This window comes from Triturus cristatus, chromosome 2_1 (assembly GCF_964204655.1).
Source record: "Triturus cristatus chromosome 2_1, aTriCri1.1, whole genome shotgun sequence".
In the NCBI taxonomy this organism is placed as follows: domain Eukaryota; kingdom Metazoa; phylum Chordata; class Amphibia; order Caudata; family Salamandridae; genus Triturus; species Triturus cristatus.
The window spans coordinates 907,218,252-907,231,015 of NC_140581.1; the positions used below are offsets into that span (position 1 = coordinate 907,218,252).

The 12,764-nt window shown below is 42.7% G+C and overlaps 1 protein-coding gene across 1 annotated transcript in view; it reads left to right on the forward strand.

Annotated features, from left to right (window-relative positions):
- Positions 1-12,764, forward strand: part of LOC146866082 (uncharacterized) — a 666,825-nt gene that overhangs the window by 460,990 nt on the left and 193,071 nt on the right. The window contains exon 10 of the mRNA XM_085633172.1: positions 2,706-2,783. Coding sequence (XP_085489298.1) covers positions 2,706-2,783 — 78 coding nt within the window. The remainder of the gene's footprint in view (positions 1-2,705; positions 2,784-12,764) is intronic.

Genomic DNA, 12,764 nt, shown 5'->3' on the forward strand with positions numbered 1-12,764 from the left:
CATCATCCAGAGTTTTTACTTGAATAAGTAATTAGTCCTATTCCAGCTCTTTAAGGCATTACGCTAAATACAATTATGAAAGCCATTCAGAAAGCCTTTCTATAACATATCACAGACCATGCCCATAATATGTCATTGATGGGGCCCAATAGGCACGGGTGAGCCCCTAGTCCCATGACCAAATGCACATATACATACATTTGCACTCAAGCACACATACACGTATAGATCCTCAGTCATTCAAACATCGTGGGCCTGATTCACAAAGCGCCTCCCTACTCATGGCGGAGGCCCCTCAGTCGTTGAGGACTCTCTGCATTCGGGGCAGAATCTCCGCAGTGAGAATTCTCACTGCGGAGATTCTGTCCCAAGTGTGGAGACTCCCTCACGGCTGCGGAGCCTCCGCCATGAGTGCAGAGGCCCTTTGTGATTCAGGCCCCAAATTCCTGCACATGTACAGGCTAGCACATTCACCCTCATCCACTTACACACTACATCTTGGCCATGCAGTGGCGGTGATCACAGCTGGACTTCTCCACAGCTCTATGAAGTTCCTCCAATCACTTTCTCACATCATCCTCGGACCCGAAGATGGCAAATGGTAGTGGCACAATCCAGGGAGCAGCTGGCCCTGTGGCTGCCTGGATACGTGGTACTGGGCTTCTATGCATATCTCAGGAGGTGGAGGGCTGTTATCTGCAGCTCTACACCTCCTAATCCCTAAAGAAGCAGAGCACATACATGTAATCGGCTAACGTGGGCCGGTGACGCGGGAGGGAGAGGTTGGGTCTTGGTAGCTCAGTATTTCAGAGCCACTGAAGGAAGACCTATAATCCAGGCCAAATGGAGAATGGGGGCAACAGCTTGGAGTCACTCTTCTGACTCTACTTTTCCCACCTTCTAACAGACAGGGGTGACAACAGCAAACTCGCTGATCCCAACCAATCCTCTGACAAGTTAGGAAAATTAATGATAGGGAGCGGGGAGTGTAGAGATCATGTCCTGGACTTTTGCTTCTGACAGGGGAGAAACCTCCAAGTTTCGAGCTCTGTCTTTACCATGCTTCTGTGGAGATCGAGAAGGCTGTACAGGGCTGTGCCCTACCTGATCCCCACACAATACTTATTGCACTGGTGGACGTTGTTGCACAAAAGCCATAATGTGTCTACTTGTTTTGAAATACAGCCATAACATATTAAATGGCTTAAAATATATTTATCTCTCAACTGTCTTCTGTATGTTTATTTTCATAGTACCGGCAACCATATTTTCTATTTAATAAGATGGGTCAAGATAGCAAGTATTTAAAGTATAAAACCCTCTACTTAGGTCATGCGATAACTGCAAATTATCTTGAATTTTAATGAGTTTATAAACTAACTCCTGAGTAGCATGTATCTTGCATTGCCCTGTCTCATAGTATAATACGGTGTTCTCTAATCCAGTTGTAATAATATTATACCAACAACAACAATAATAATATTAATAGTAAATCCCAGCCTTTTGCTCCGGGAGTACTACTAGTGCTTTGTGTAAATTATTTGCCCTTCAATAATTTTCGACATTTGTAATTATTTTGTTGAAGGCCTAGGATGGTGTGTGGGTGAGTTGATGTGTGCGTGTCAGTGCGTGTGTTTGTGCAGCTGTTATGCCATTGATATAGTATAAGTATATTGATATTTTCCTCCAAGTATTAAAGTTTTCGTTGTAACTTAACAATTTCTTCTCCAGATGAACCTGTTGAAGCTCACTAGGATAAAGATTGTTTCCTGATTTTCCAGCTCTGCTCAGGTGGGCTTGGACTTGGGTGGTTAAGGGGCATCCTAGTACAAGAGCATCTGTCTCACTGGATAGAGGCTGAAGGCTTCTGACATTGTGATGATCAGATGATATGCCACTTAGTGATAATTGGGGTTTAATAAAAGGGTTTATAAACAAGGCATTGTTTCTAAACTAGAAAACCATGAATGTGTGAGCTTGGGCAGCTTAGCCATTACTTTTCCAAGGTGTAGAGAGGGGAATACAAAAACGAAGGCATAGCATTATTTTAATACGATTGTTTAAAAACACATTTTTACATCAATCAAGAGCCACTTAAGTGTGCTGCTAGGAAGCCTGAAAGATGAGGAATAGTCTGTAGAATAAAGGCTGACAAAGCTCGATACCCAATGCATAATGAGACATTCTGTAGTAGAATGGTTTGAAGTGTTTCTGAACTTCAGAACACTGCACTAACTAGGACTGTCTGGGAAACTTCTGCAGTCAATTTTGGCTAAAATGAGAATGTAGGTGTTTCACCAGGAAGAGCGTGGAGTAGTGACCACTGTACATGTGCAAAATACCTATCCCTGTCGATTGACTGTCTTGCAAACACCTAGGAAATTATATGGATCTTCAACTATAGTTGTAAATCCATGCAATCCGAAAGCTCGACTCTAATTCATGGATGTCTACATTCTTTTGTGAAATGTAAATGGTTCATCATTTGAATAATGGATAACAATGTTGTTATTAATTAAGGAATAATCTAAATCCTTAGTTATAGTATCGGTGTTCGAAATATCATTCAATAATGCTTCCATCTATTGTTGACTCTGCAGCTCTGCTGTGAATAGTCAAGTGAAAAGTAAGAAAATATCATTGCTGATTACTGACATCATTATCCATCTATAATGATTCATAACTGTATGATGATTCACTTTTAGTCTGCAGGGCCTGTCAGTTAATGGATGTAAGATCACTGATGATGCTATGAAAGTCCTGGTCAAGAAGCACTGCAAAAGGTAATTACCATTTCAAAGAGCCCTCTTTTATGTTGATATGGTGCTAAAAGCTAGAATCCAATTATTCCATGTTGGTCTGACATACTCTAATATTTCACATATTTGATGGTCCACAACATAATGAGTTATTATATTGTGGAAATACTTGTGAAAAACATTGTGGAAATAATGTCATGAAACAAAATAGCTACATCTATGACAGGTTTTAGGGGAGGATGTAATTTCTTTTTTCTCTGACATATTGCAACGTTTGCAGTGGAAATCGCACCATAAAGTCAGTGTTCTTAACATCACAAAATTTCACGGTGAACATTCTTGCAAAGAAAATATTTTTTTAGAATTATATTTACCAAAAACATGGAAATGCGAACTAGAAAGAATGAACCAAAATAACAACTTGCAGAATTATGTCAAACACAAACGTTTTTAAGGTCATGTTAATAACCTGAAATCAATTCATGGTGTCAGTAGTAAGTAAATTATATTGATCAATTCATACTCCTGTTAAGTGCCAAGTTTCACATCAAAGACAAAGATATAAGATATAAAGATCTCAGCAGTCATTAATTGGCCAGTGATTTGTAGATCAGGTTGTACTTCATGTTGGGCTGCACTATAATCCTAACATAAGTGCACTATTTGAATTTTGTTTCAGAATCCCTTGAAGAATAGATTGATGAGGGAATATTCGCCCAGTTTACCTTATATTCCCCGAGCCATTTACCTATGATGTTTGGCAGCTCATTAGTTCACAGAATAATTGATAAAATGTTTATGACAGGATTTAGAGCTTGTTGGAAAGGGTGCTTTCTGTCACAAGCATGTCAGTTTACCCTGTCTACAATTATATTCCATAGAGGTACCCCAAAAGCTAAAGCCTCATTCATTATGCATGAGGATTCTTGTGATCACAGCAGGACAGCAGGCCTACCATCTCCTGCATAATTACTATGTATAAAGGTCATTCCTTCCATCATCTTAGTCCGACATGACACAGCAAGGTATTTCCCCAGGGGGTACCACTTTGGTTATATATACACCATATCTTGCTGAGGTAGTCAGAGGTGAAAGGACTTCCATGCTGACACACTGACGCAAGACGCTGAGGTTCCTGCATGCAGTTACTCCAGCTCGCAGTGGTCTAACATCCCTTGTGGGGTGTCCAACTTGAGACCAAGATGGGGTCCCACAGTCTCTCATTTCAGGTAATGGGGTTGACTTTATCCTAGAGGGATTCTTGGCTCCACACCTACATACATGCTAGGTACACTTAGGTACATCTAGTAAGGGTAGCATCGTAGGAGTACGCATTTTATTGTCAAATATTTTATTTACTTGCCTGTATTCATTGTTATAGCAAAATGGTAAAAATCTACTATCCTTTTACTTTCCTATTGCTTCTAATCATTTATATCTGTTACTGTCTAATGATTGTTTCAGCACACCTATTTTACACTAGAATAACAACTGTTCAATTGATACTTATTGAAAAACGTCCAAACCATTTATTCTGTGTATCTCTCTGAGACAAAGTGAGCACGAGTGACTGAGCGAAAAGTAGTACACTGTTTCCATGGTCTTGAGGGATCAGAGTTGTCATGTTCAATAGTTGCCAAGAACTATTCTCTCCTTGCTGAGAGAAGTTTCTAGTGGCACTGTGAGCTATATGGTACACAGGCCAACATACCCAGTGGGGGTGTCTGGAATCAGTCTGACACCAGTCCTACAGTGTAAGTTTTCTAAACGCGCAGATCCTATATAGGTTTTATAGGTACTACATGACAAGGCACCGCCAACGTTGGTTGGGTACTTATTTAACAGTCAAATCTGAGTTGTTCAGTTGTGCTATTCTCAGAGACCCCCTACTCACATTTTCCCAGAGCCACAGCGAGTAGGCAAAAATCATATTTATTGGCTGTTGGTTAATCAAGCTTGAAGGACACATTGTTCCTATTGTGCATAACACTTTATCTTAGTTCCCTTGAAAAGAACTCTTCTTACTAAATACAATGATTGAGCAAGCGGATAATGCTGTGCATGAGCTAAATCTCTCAGCTGAGGAAGAAGATGCAGATGCAATACAAATTACGGAAAATTTTAGAAATGCCATCACCCTATAACTAGCTTCATATGGTTTAACAGCTAGGGGTGGGCCAGTAACCTTCGTGATTAAGGCACACAAATCATTTAGAACAGAGGTATTCTGTTCATGGGTTACATTCCCACGGGCAAATGCATTACACAACACTACCAAAACCTTGGTCAGCCCACTCTGTTATGACCTGAGGTGGACCATCAGTTGTCAAATGGCGGTGACGCTGCTGGCTCCACTCTCATGAAAGTAACACAAATGGACCCACGAAGTAGGGGCTTTGAAGTGCAGACATCAAGTTCCCCGCTCCATTTAGAGCAGACAGCCTAATGTCTTTTTTCTGTACGTCACCATCAGGAAAAACCTAGCAGTCATGGTCAGAAAAAAAAATAAGGACCCCCCACACTATGAAAGACAACTCCCAGGCTGTGGTGGTCATTAGTGTTTTGTTTTTCAAAAGCAAACTGATGGTGTGCGGGTCATTAGCACTTTGTTTTTCAGAAAAAAACTCTTGTTTTGAGAGTTTGTTTGAAAAAAGCAAAAGGTTTGGTGCACTCCAGCCTCAAAGATGGTGGTTGCAAACCAAACTTTCAGTGCCTTTAGAGGAGCCATTGTTGCAGCTGGGGTTTGGCCAGGGTGGAGGAGGATATTACCTCTACCACCATCTGTAAAAAGGGCCTCACCTCTTTGTGCATCAGCTATACTAAGTATGATTGTGCAGCTTATAGACTTTAATGATCTCCTGTCTTAGATGTTCATTACTGTGACCATCTACTCTTGCCATTTACCTAAAACACTCTTTTGGTATCCTGTTTTAAAAGGATATGAAGTCTGGTTAAAAGCCCTAATATCATCGGATGCTATGAAATGTTTATTAGGGAGGGCTAACATATCTCCTTCCTTTTAAATCAAGTGTCTTTACTTTTGCACATAGCTAGTTTTTTTTTTTTTTTTTTTAATTTTTCAAAAACCTTTATTCAGTCTGAAATAAGCAGTACACAGCCCCTGTGCCTACAACCAGTAACTGGCCGGCAGCGTAATATACGAACTGGATGATGGTGAAGTACACAGCTGTCCGCCTACAACCCCTCCAGGGGCCGGCAGCGTTACAGTAAACCGTAATGCAACAGTATGATATTCAATAGGGCTGCAACATACTTTACGTCATGTGATTTGTATTTGTCATTAAACCTTATAAACCAGTACAATTTATGCATAGGTTGAATCCATATAGTGTAGTGGCCTCTTATGCCATACCTGAGGAATATAGTAGATCATGGTCACAGTGGTACCTGCTTAGTTGTCTATGGAGACATGAGGGATGGCCACAACCCCGTCGCCCTTCTGCACCAACGAAGTGGGGCATGCCAGCTCTCGGAGGGACCACCAGTTATCAACGGGAGCTCCGGCCCGCCGGTCAAGAGTGAGATCTAGGACCTCCCCTACCTAACAGAGTCTCTACCTCCCACCGCTCAAGTGGTGTGACCCAGTGAAAGCAGCAGCGTAGAATTCGAGCAATCGGGTAAGTGAAGGTGTGCTATGTCTGCGGGTGTGATAATAGATATGTCGTAAGGGGACTCCAAATATCTACCGGTCTGGACGCTGTGGGCAGTAGCTCAGCATAGCAGAGCAGCGTATCTTGGCAGTGCACCATGTTTTCGATCCAGTCTTTGTATTTAGGAGCCCTGCCCCTTCCCCACCTGCAGGCGATTAGCCTCTTCGCAATGAGGAAAGCAACGGTGGCAAACCGACGAACCGGTTTCTTGATGGTTTTCGTGTAACCCAGAAGTGCCTGCACCGGAGATGGCGTAAGTGAGACTCCTATCATTTCCGAAATACCTGAATATATTTGTCGCCAATAGTCGGCTATTTCCCCGCAGCCCCAAGCCATGTGCAAAAAATCTGCCGCTGGTGTGCGGCAGCGCCAACAGAGATCGTCCCCTCGGAGGCCCACCCTACGCATGTGAGCTGGAGTACAATAAAGCCGATGCAGGAACTTATAGTGGATAACCCTGAATCGACTACTGGAGGAGATCTGTGCGGTCTGGAGACAACAATAACTCCAAAGTTCGTCTTCTATGGGTATTCCTAAGTCAGCCTCCCATTTAGTACGGGCCCTGCAGATTCCCGGGTCGGACACCGTGCGTATAGAATGATATAGATTGGAGACCGCGTGTGCCGGAGTGGCAGCTTTAAGCAGCTGATGTAAAGGTTCTAAAGTGGGTGGTTCTTCCGGAAATCCCTCGGTTAGCGATCGCACCCCGCCACGCAGGCGAATGTAAAGAAATGTATCCATGGGAGTGGGTGTGAGGTCTGCTAGCATGTGCGTCTGAGACCGAAATAGTCCGTTATGATATAGGTCTCCCCACGTCTTAATGTTGAGTTTGGCCATAAATTTCTTAAATAGTTGTTCCTGCAGAATGGGTAGCAGGGGATGATATGCCAGGGGCAACAGAGGAGAATACAGCAGTGTTATTCTGGCTTCTTTTGCTATCTTTCGCCACGCGAGAGCTGAGCTGGAGACTGTGGTGTGGTGTGCATTTCTAGCCTCCGGCGCACTAAAGATGGCCCCCTCCAATGGGATAGGATCCGCTAACCAGTGTTCCACTGCTATATGTGGCATAAAGGGAGTGGGGTGGATCCAATGGTGAACATAGTGGGCCTGAGCGCTGTAGTAGTAAAGTTCGAGCTCCGGTAAATCAAAGCCCCCCTGCGCGAATGGGCGAGTCAAGATGTCCCAGCTCAGGCGCGGCCGCTTCCCTCCCCACACCAGTCGGATGAGCTCGGAGCGCAGAAGGCGGAAGAAGGACCTGCCCGGGTAATATGGGATATTTAAGAAGAGGTAAAGTAGCTTGGGAAGGATCACCATCTTAATGAGAGATGCCCGCCCTGCGAAAGAGAGAGGCAGCGTGATCCATCTGGTCACGCAAGTTTGGATATGGTCAAACGTGCGGCCATAATTCATCCGCATCAGTTCTGCCCGATCTCTTGCACATAGCTAGTTGATAATGCTTCCTGTCATCAATCATCCACCAGTGACATAACATTTCTTTGAGGAATACCACACTTGCTTACTGTCAACTCTTATTTAGTCTGCTTTGGGATTTGCTGTAGGCAAGACCTGGGGAACATGTAGCAATTCTTCAACAGTTATCTGTGTGCCATTCTAATATTATTAGTTGGATCTTGTGTGACCTAGTTGTTTCCCCCCTAGTTACTTGGATTTAATCTTTACCTGTGCAATTTGATGCACACAATACATCGATTTGACCAATGAATGAAACGGTAGGTGAACATTAATATCAATTTGGCTTCCAAATCACTTTTTTAGTATGTTTATCTGATGTGAGCCCTTCACAAGGAATAAGGCCACATACATTTCAGGTCAAAACACAGGGGCCGATTACGATGGCGGAAGGACCACCACCGCCAGTAATGCGGTGGCAGTTCTTCCGCCATCGGACCGCGATTTCCCCCCCGCCACATTAGGATAGTATGGGGATCCAGACTGTGACTGTGGCGGACGGAAAGACACCCCGCCATGGAACCGCCACAGGCAATCGGACTGATTGCCTGGCAGAGCGGTCTGCATGCATAAAATAGTGGCGGTGCCTAGCAGGCACCGTCCGCCATATTATTATGCAGGCTGTGAGCCAGCCTTTCCATGACGGCGACACCGTCATGAAAAGGCTGGTGGAGATCCTGTTCGGGGGCCCGTTGAAGGCCCCCAATGGGGGGAGGGTGTATGTGCACTGGGGGTACCCATGGTACCCCCTACATTTCAGTGCACTAAGTGGCAGGCACCGTGTGGTGCCTGCCACGTAGTGCACTGAAATGCACAACATGCATTTTCAATATTGCGCCGGGTGCTGCTGTCAGCAGCACCTGCAGCAATGTTAAAAATGCAAGATGCGACCGCAATGGTGGCGGCCGCATCCTAATGTGGTGTGCTGAACCGCCGCATGTATTGCGGACGGTCCCGGTCAACACCACGATGGTGGACAATCGGCCCCACAGTTTCAATAATTTAAACTGACCTTCAACCACTTGCTAGGCATGGCATAGAGCAGACAGGATAAAAAGCTGCAAAAAACATAAATTTAAGTGCCAGGGATCACTGTTTGTGGTTAACAGGGACCTTGGCGCCATTTCAGGTCAACAGTGATGGAGTGCTGGTCTGGTACACCAAATGGATCCTCCAGGTTAAGATATTTCCTGCTGACTTACTGTCTGAAAAGTCAAAAGCTGTTGGTTTCAGTTAGTAAAGCTCTGACTGGTAAAAATGCTAAATTTGCAGCTGTTGAAGTCCTCTGGTTTGGAGGATACTTTGCACTCATTCGCCAGCTCAAATTTCTACCTTTGGACTTTTGGAGCTCAAAATCCCCCAGCAGGCAAGCCTGAATGCTATATCCGATAAAGTTCTCTTCAAATTATAAACTTTTGCTGCAAGGTCCCGCTGATGCTCTGGAGGTTTTGTAAGTACAAAAATGGTTTAAGTTGCACCTTGTAATACTTTCTGGACCGCTCCTCCTGGTCACTTCTAAGGGGCCAAGTACCTCAGGGACAGCACTTAGGGGCAAGGATGCCCTGCAGCAGTTCCAATCCAGTATGCTCACTCCAGGAAAAGGGCCTCTTGCAGCTTTTTGTGTCCATGTATCCACACACGAGTCAGACAACTGACCCTTATAGTCTATCACTTCTTATTCTTGGGTGCACGAAGGAACAGACCAATCCCTGCAGGTCTCAAGCAGCAAATCGAGTCTTCTTCTATTCATCCACAGATTCCGAGACTGTTGTGATGATGAGCTATGTGTTAGATGTGAACTTGGTAGGTTTCACTGCCCAGTATGTGGAGATGACTCCTGGACACCTCCTAACCAATGAGATAAAGTTCTTAGAGATAACCCAGCCCACTTTTTTCAGTACATCCTGTTTGCATTACTACAAACAGTTCCACTGTTTACTACTCTGACCCAATCGAAAATGAAAGCACCTTTCTGCTCTAAGCAGCTGGTGCTGTGCTAGCCAGAAGGGTGTTTAGGGATATGAACAACCCTCTCCTCCTCAAGTACACCAAACTAGTTCTGGGGCAAGTCACCTTTCAATTGGGCTTGGGCCAAGCAGACTACAGCTGAACCTGGATAAAAGACCTCCCTTCCCTAGGTTTTCCTTGACACTTAAGTATGAATAGGAAGGCCTAACCCTCGTCCCTTTCAACTTAATGAAAATCCTAAGCACTCCTCAGCCGATGATCAGAGTCACATACTTTACTCACAGATCTTCCTGCCAAAATGTCTAAGCTATTGTTTCTGCTCTGGCAGCAGGTTTCATACATTATTAAGGGGAAGCCCGAACAGAGGGCGGCTGCTGGCAGACATGCTACTGAAGGTTAAGGCAGACAAAGTTTAACCTTTTTGAAGTTACTTTTCTTAAATCTGTACTAAAAATCCTACTTCACCAATGGATTTGATTTTTAATAAACATAACATATAGTAGTTGAATTATTTCTGTAACTTATCCTAAAACAAAGAGCGCAGAATTAGTATTTTATCTTGACTTTAGATTTCCTCATAGAACTATAGCCCACTACAATGAAAATAGCTTTTCAAGGCTAATCACTGTAGGGACAGACCAACATTATCTTTCTGTAGGTCCCACATTAAAATACTATGCCCCCAACATTGTGGGCTACAAGGCCTACTCAGTGGTGACTTTAATATTTGAAAGTTGGATTCCTTCCTGTCCAAAAGGGTTTTTCCGACAGTTTTGCCTTAAGGTTTAAACACTGCATGAGAGAGGCTTCACAGGTATTCCTGAAGCATCTTACCTTTGTGAGCTTATTGGTTGGCACAACATGTTGTAGTTTACAGGTGACACTTAAGAGCTACCCAAATTTACTACGTTTTAGGGGTCAGAGCACATACACTGAGGACTGGGCAGCAGTGCAGAGTTCAAACACCAGCTACATCAGTCCACACAAAATGTAGGTGACAACACAAAAAGACGCACTTTCTCACATAATGATTTACTTGCGCAAAACACATCATTAACACAAAGCCTCCTTTTTTAGAGCCATTCTAAAACTAAAAGGATGTCTTAAATACAGTATATGATAAAAAAAATCTAATCAATCACTGAAAAAACAAAGGTTATAGTAAAGTGATGGTTAGCTTTGGTTATAGCATATCATTGTATAATTTGTTTTAAACTCAGAAATGTACTTAAAAACATAGTTAAAGTATCATTATGGTTATGAATTATAACCAAAAACCCGCTTCAGTTTGCAAGTTAGAGTTAACAGCACAATCCATAACCTGCACAACAGCCATGCAAACCACAATTTAGCACACCCCATAACACAACAAATGGAATGCTTATGACTTTACAATAGTTATACCAATAAATACTAACACCAAAAACTAAAATGTAATTAAACAAAAACATAAAATTAAACCAATTAATGATACTACATTCGTAGTGATCTCTGTAAAAGTAGTATGGTTAAAGTGATCTGTAATATCATCTGCAAGATGATTTACAACATTTGTAACTGCATCTGTTTCATTCAAGGTAAGGTTTTGAGCATTGTATTTGGTGTGCAAGTTATGATTTGAATGGCTGTTGTGTAGATTATGGAATGTGCTTCTAACCATTACTTGTGAGTGTCAGTCTTTTTTGGTTTTAGTAGTTATAGTCAGGTCACACTTTCCATAGGAAAGGCATTTTTTGTTTCTTTAATTATTTTGGCGCCATTTCACAAATCTAAAAAAAACGTTCATTCAAAGTTCATCCACATTCACTCCTTCATGGAGAGATTCATTGTAATCTATCAAGTGATTGTCAAGGAAAAGGAGGGGCACCGAAAGTGTGAATTCTTATTTTCATTCCCATAGTTAAGTTTGCTCTCTAATACAGAAAAAATACTACTGAATGAAACTGCCCCTAATATGGCGCAAAGCTAGAAATCTACTCAGAAAGTATGTTTTTTGTGATTTGGTGTAAATCTGTTATGTGGTTTTCAAAAAGTTAGTGTTTAAATAGGGGCTCACGTTTGGCTGAAAACTGTGTGCAATTGGCCACCTGTAAGGTGTTGTATTTAGTGCCTCTCCAGAGACTGCTGGAGATTGGCCACCTGTGGGGAGTTGGGTACAGGGCCTGGCCAGAAACCGGGTCCTTTGTCCATTCCCCTGCTGTGCACGGTCGAAGGCTGTGAGCAGCAGTTTGGTTGGCCTCAGGTTGCCTGGGAAAGGGCATATGCGCACCTTAGAATATGATTAAAAAACACTTAATTTCACTGAAAAAACAAAGGTTAAGGTGACATATTGAGTTGTTCTAATGAGATAAGAACTAATGTTAAAAAAATGGAAAAAAACACTGAAATTCACCCTTTGCAGTTAAATGACCAAACTAAAACTTTAGGCCCTGTCATGCACTACTTATGACCCCACATATTACATTACTCATGACATGTATAATGTCATCATCGACGTCATTACTGATGACATCTCAAATGTTATCATGAGTTGTAGTCACTGCTTCACCGTTTTCTCATTGAACTAACGTTCATGCCAAGCTTTAAGATGTTTCTCCATGAAATATATCTCTATGCTGTACTTGCCTCAGCTCCCCCAGCTCAATTTCTTCTGGCACAATGTGAATGACACATACTTCAAAGAGAGATTTTTCACCTGCGGGGATAGCAAATTCTTTCCATTTTATGAACTTGAGTGGTGACCTTGTACCCTCGGTGTGAATATCCACCTGTTCTTCTGTGCTCTTCTGAGCAAATTCCCCTCTCCTCTTGTTCCTATTCAGAAGCCACTGCTAAAAGTAACAATGTTTTGAACCCCAAATAAAACAGATTGCCAAAAAAACAGAAAGTACAACAA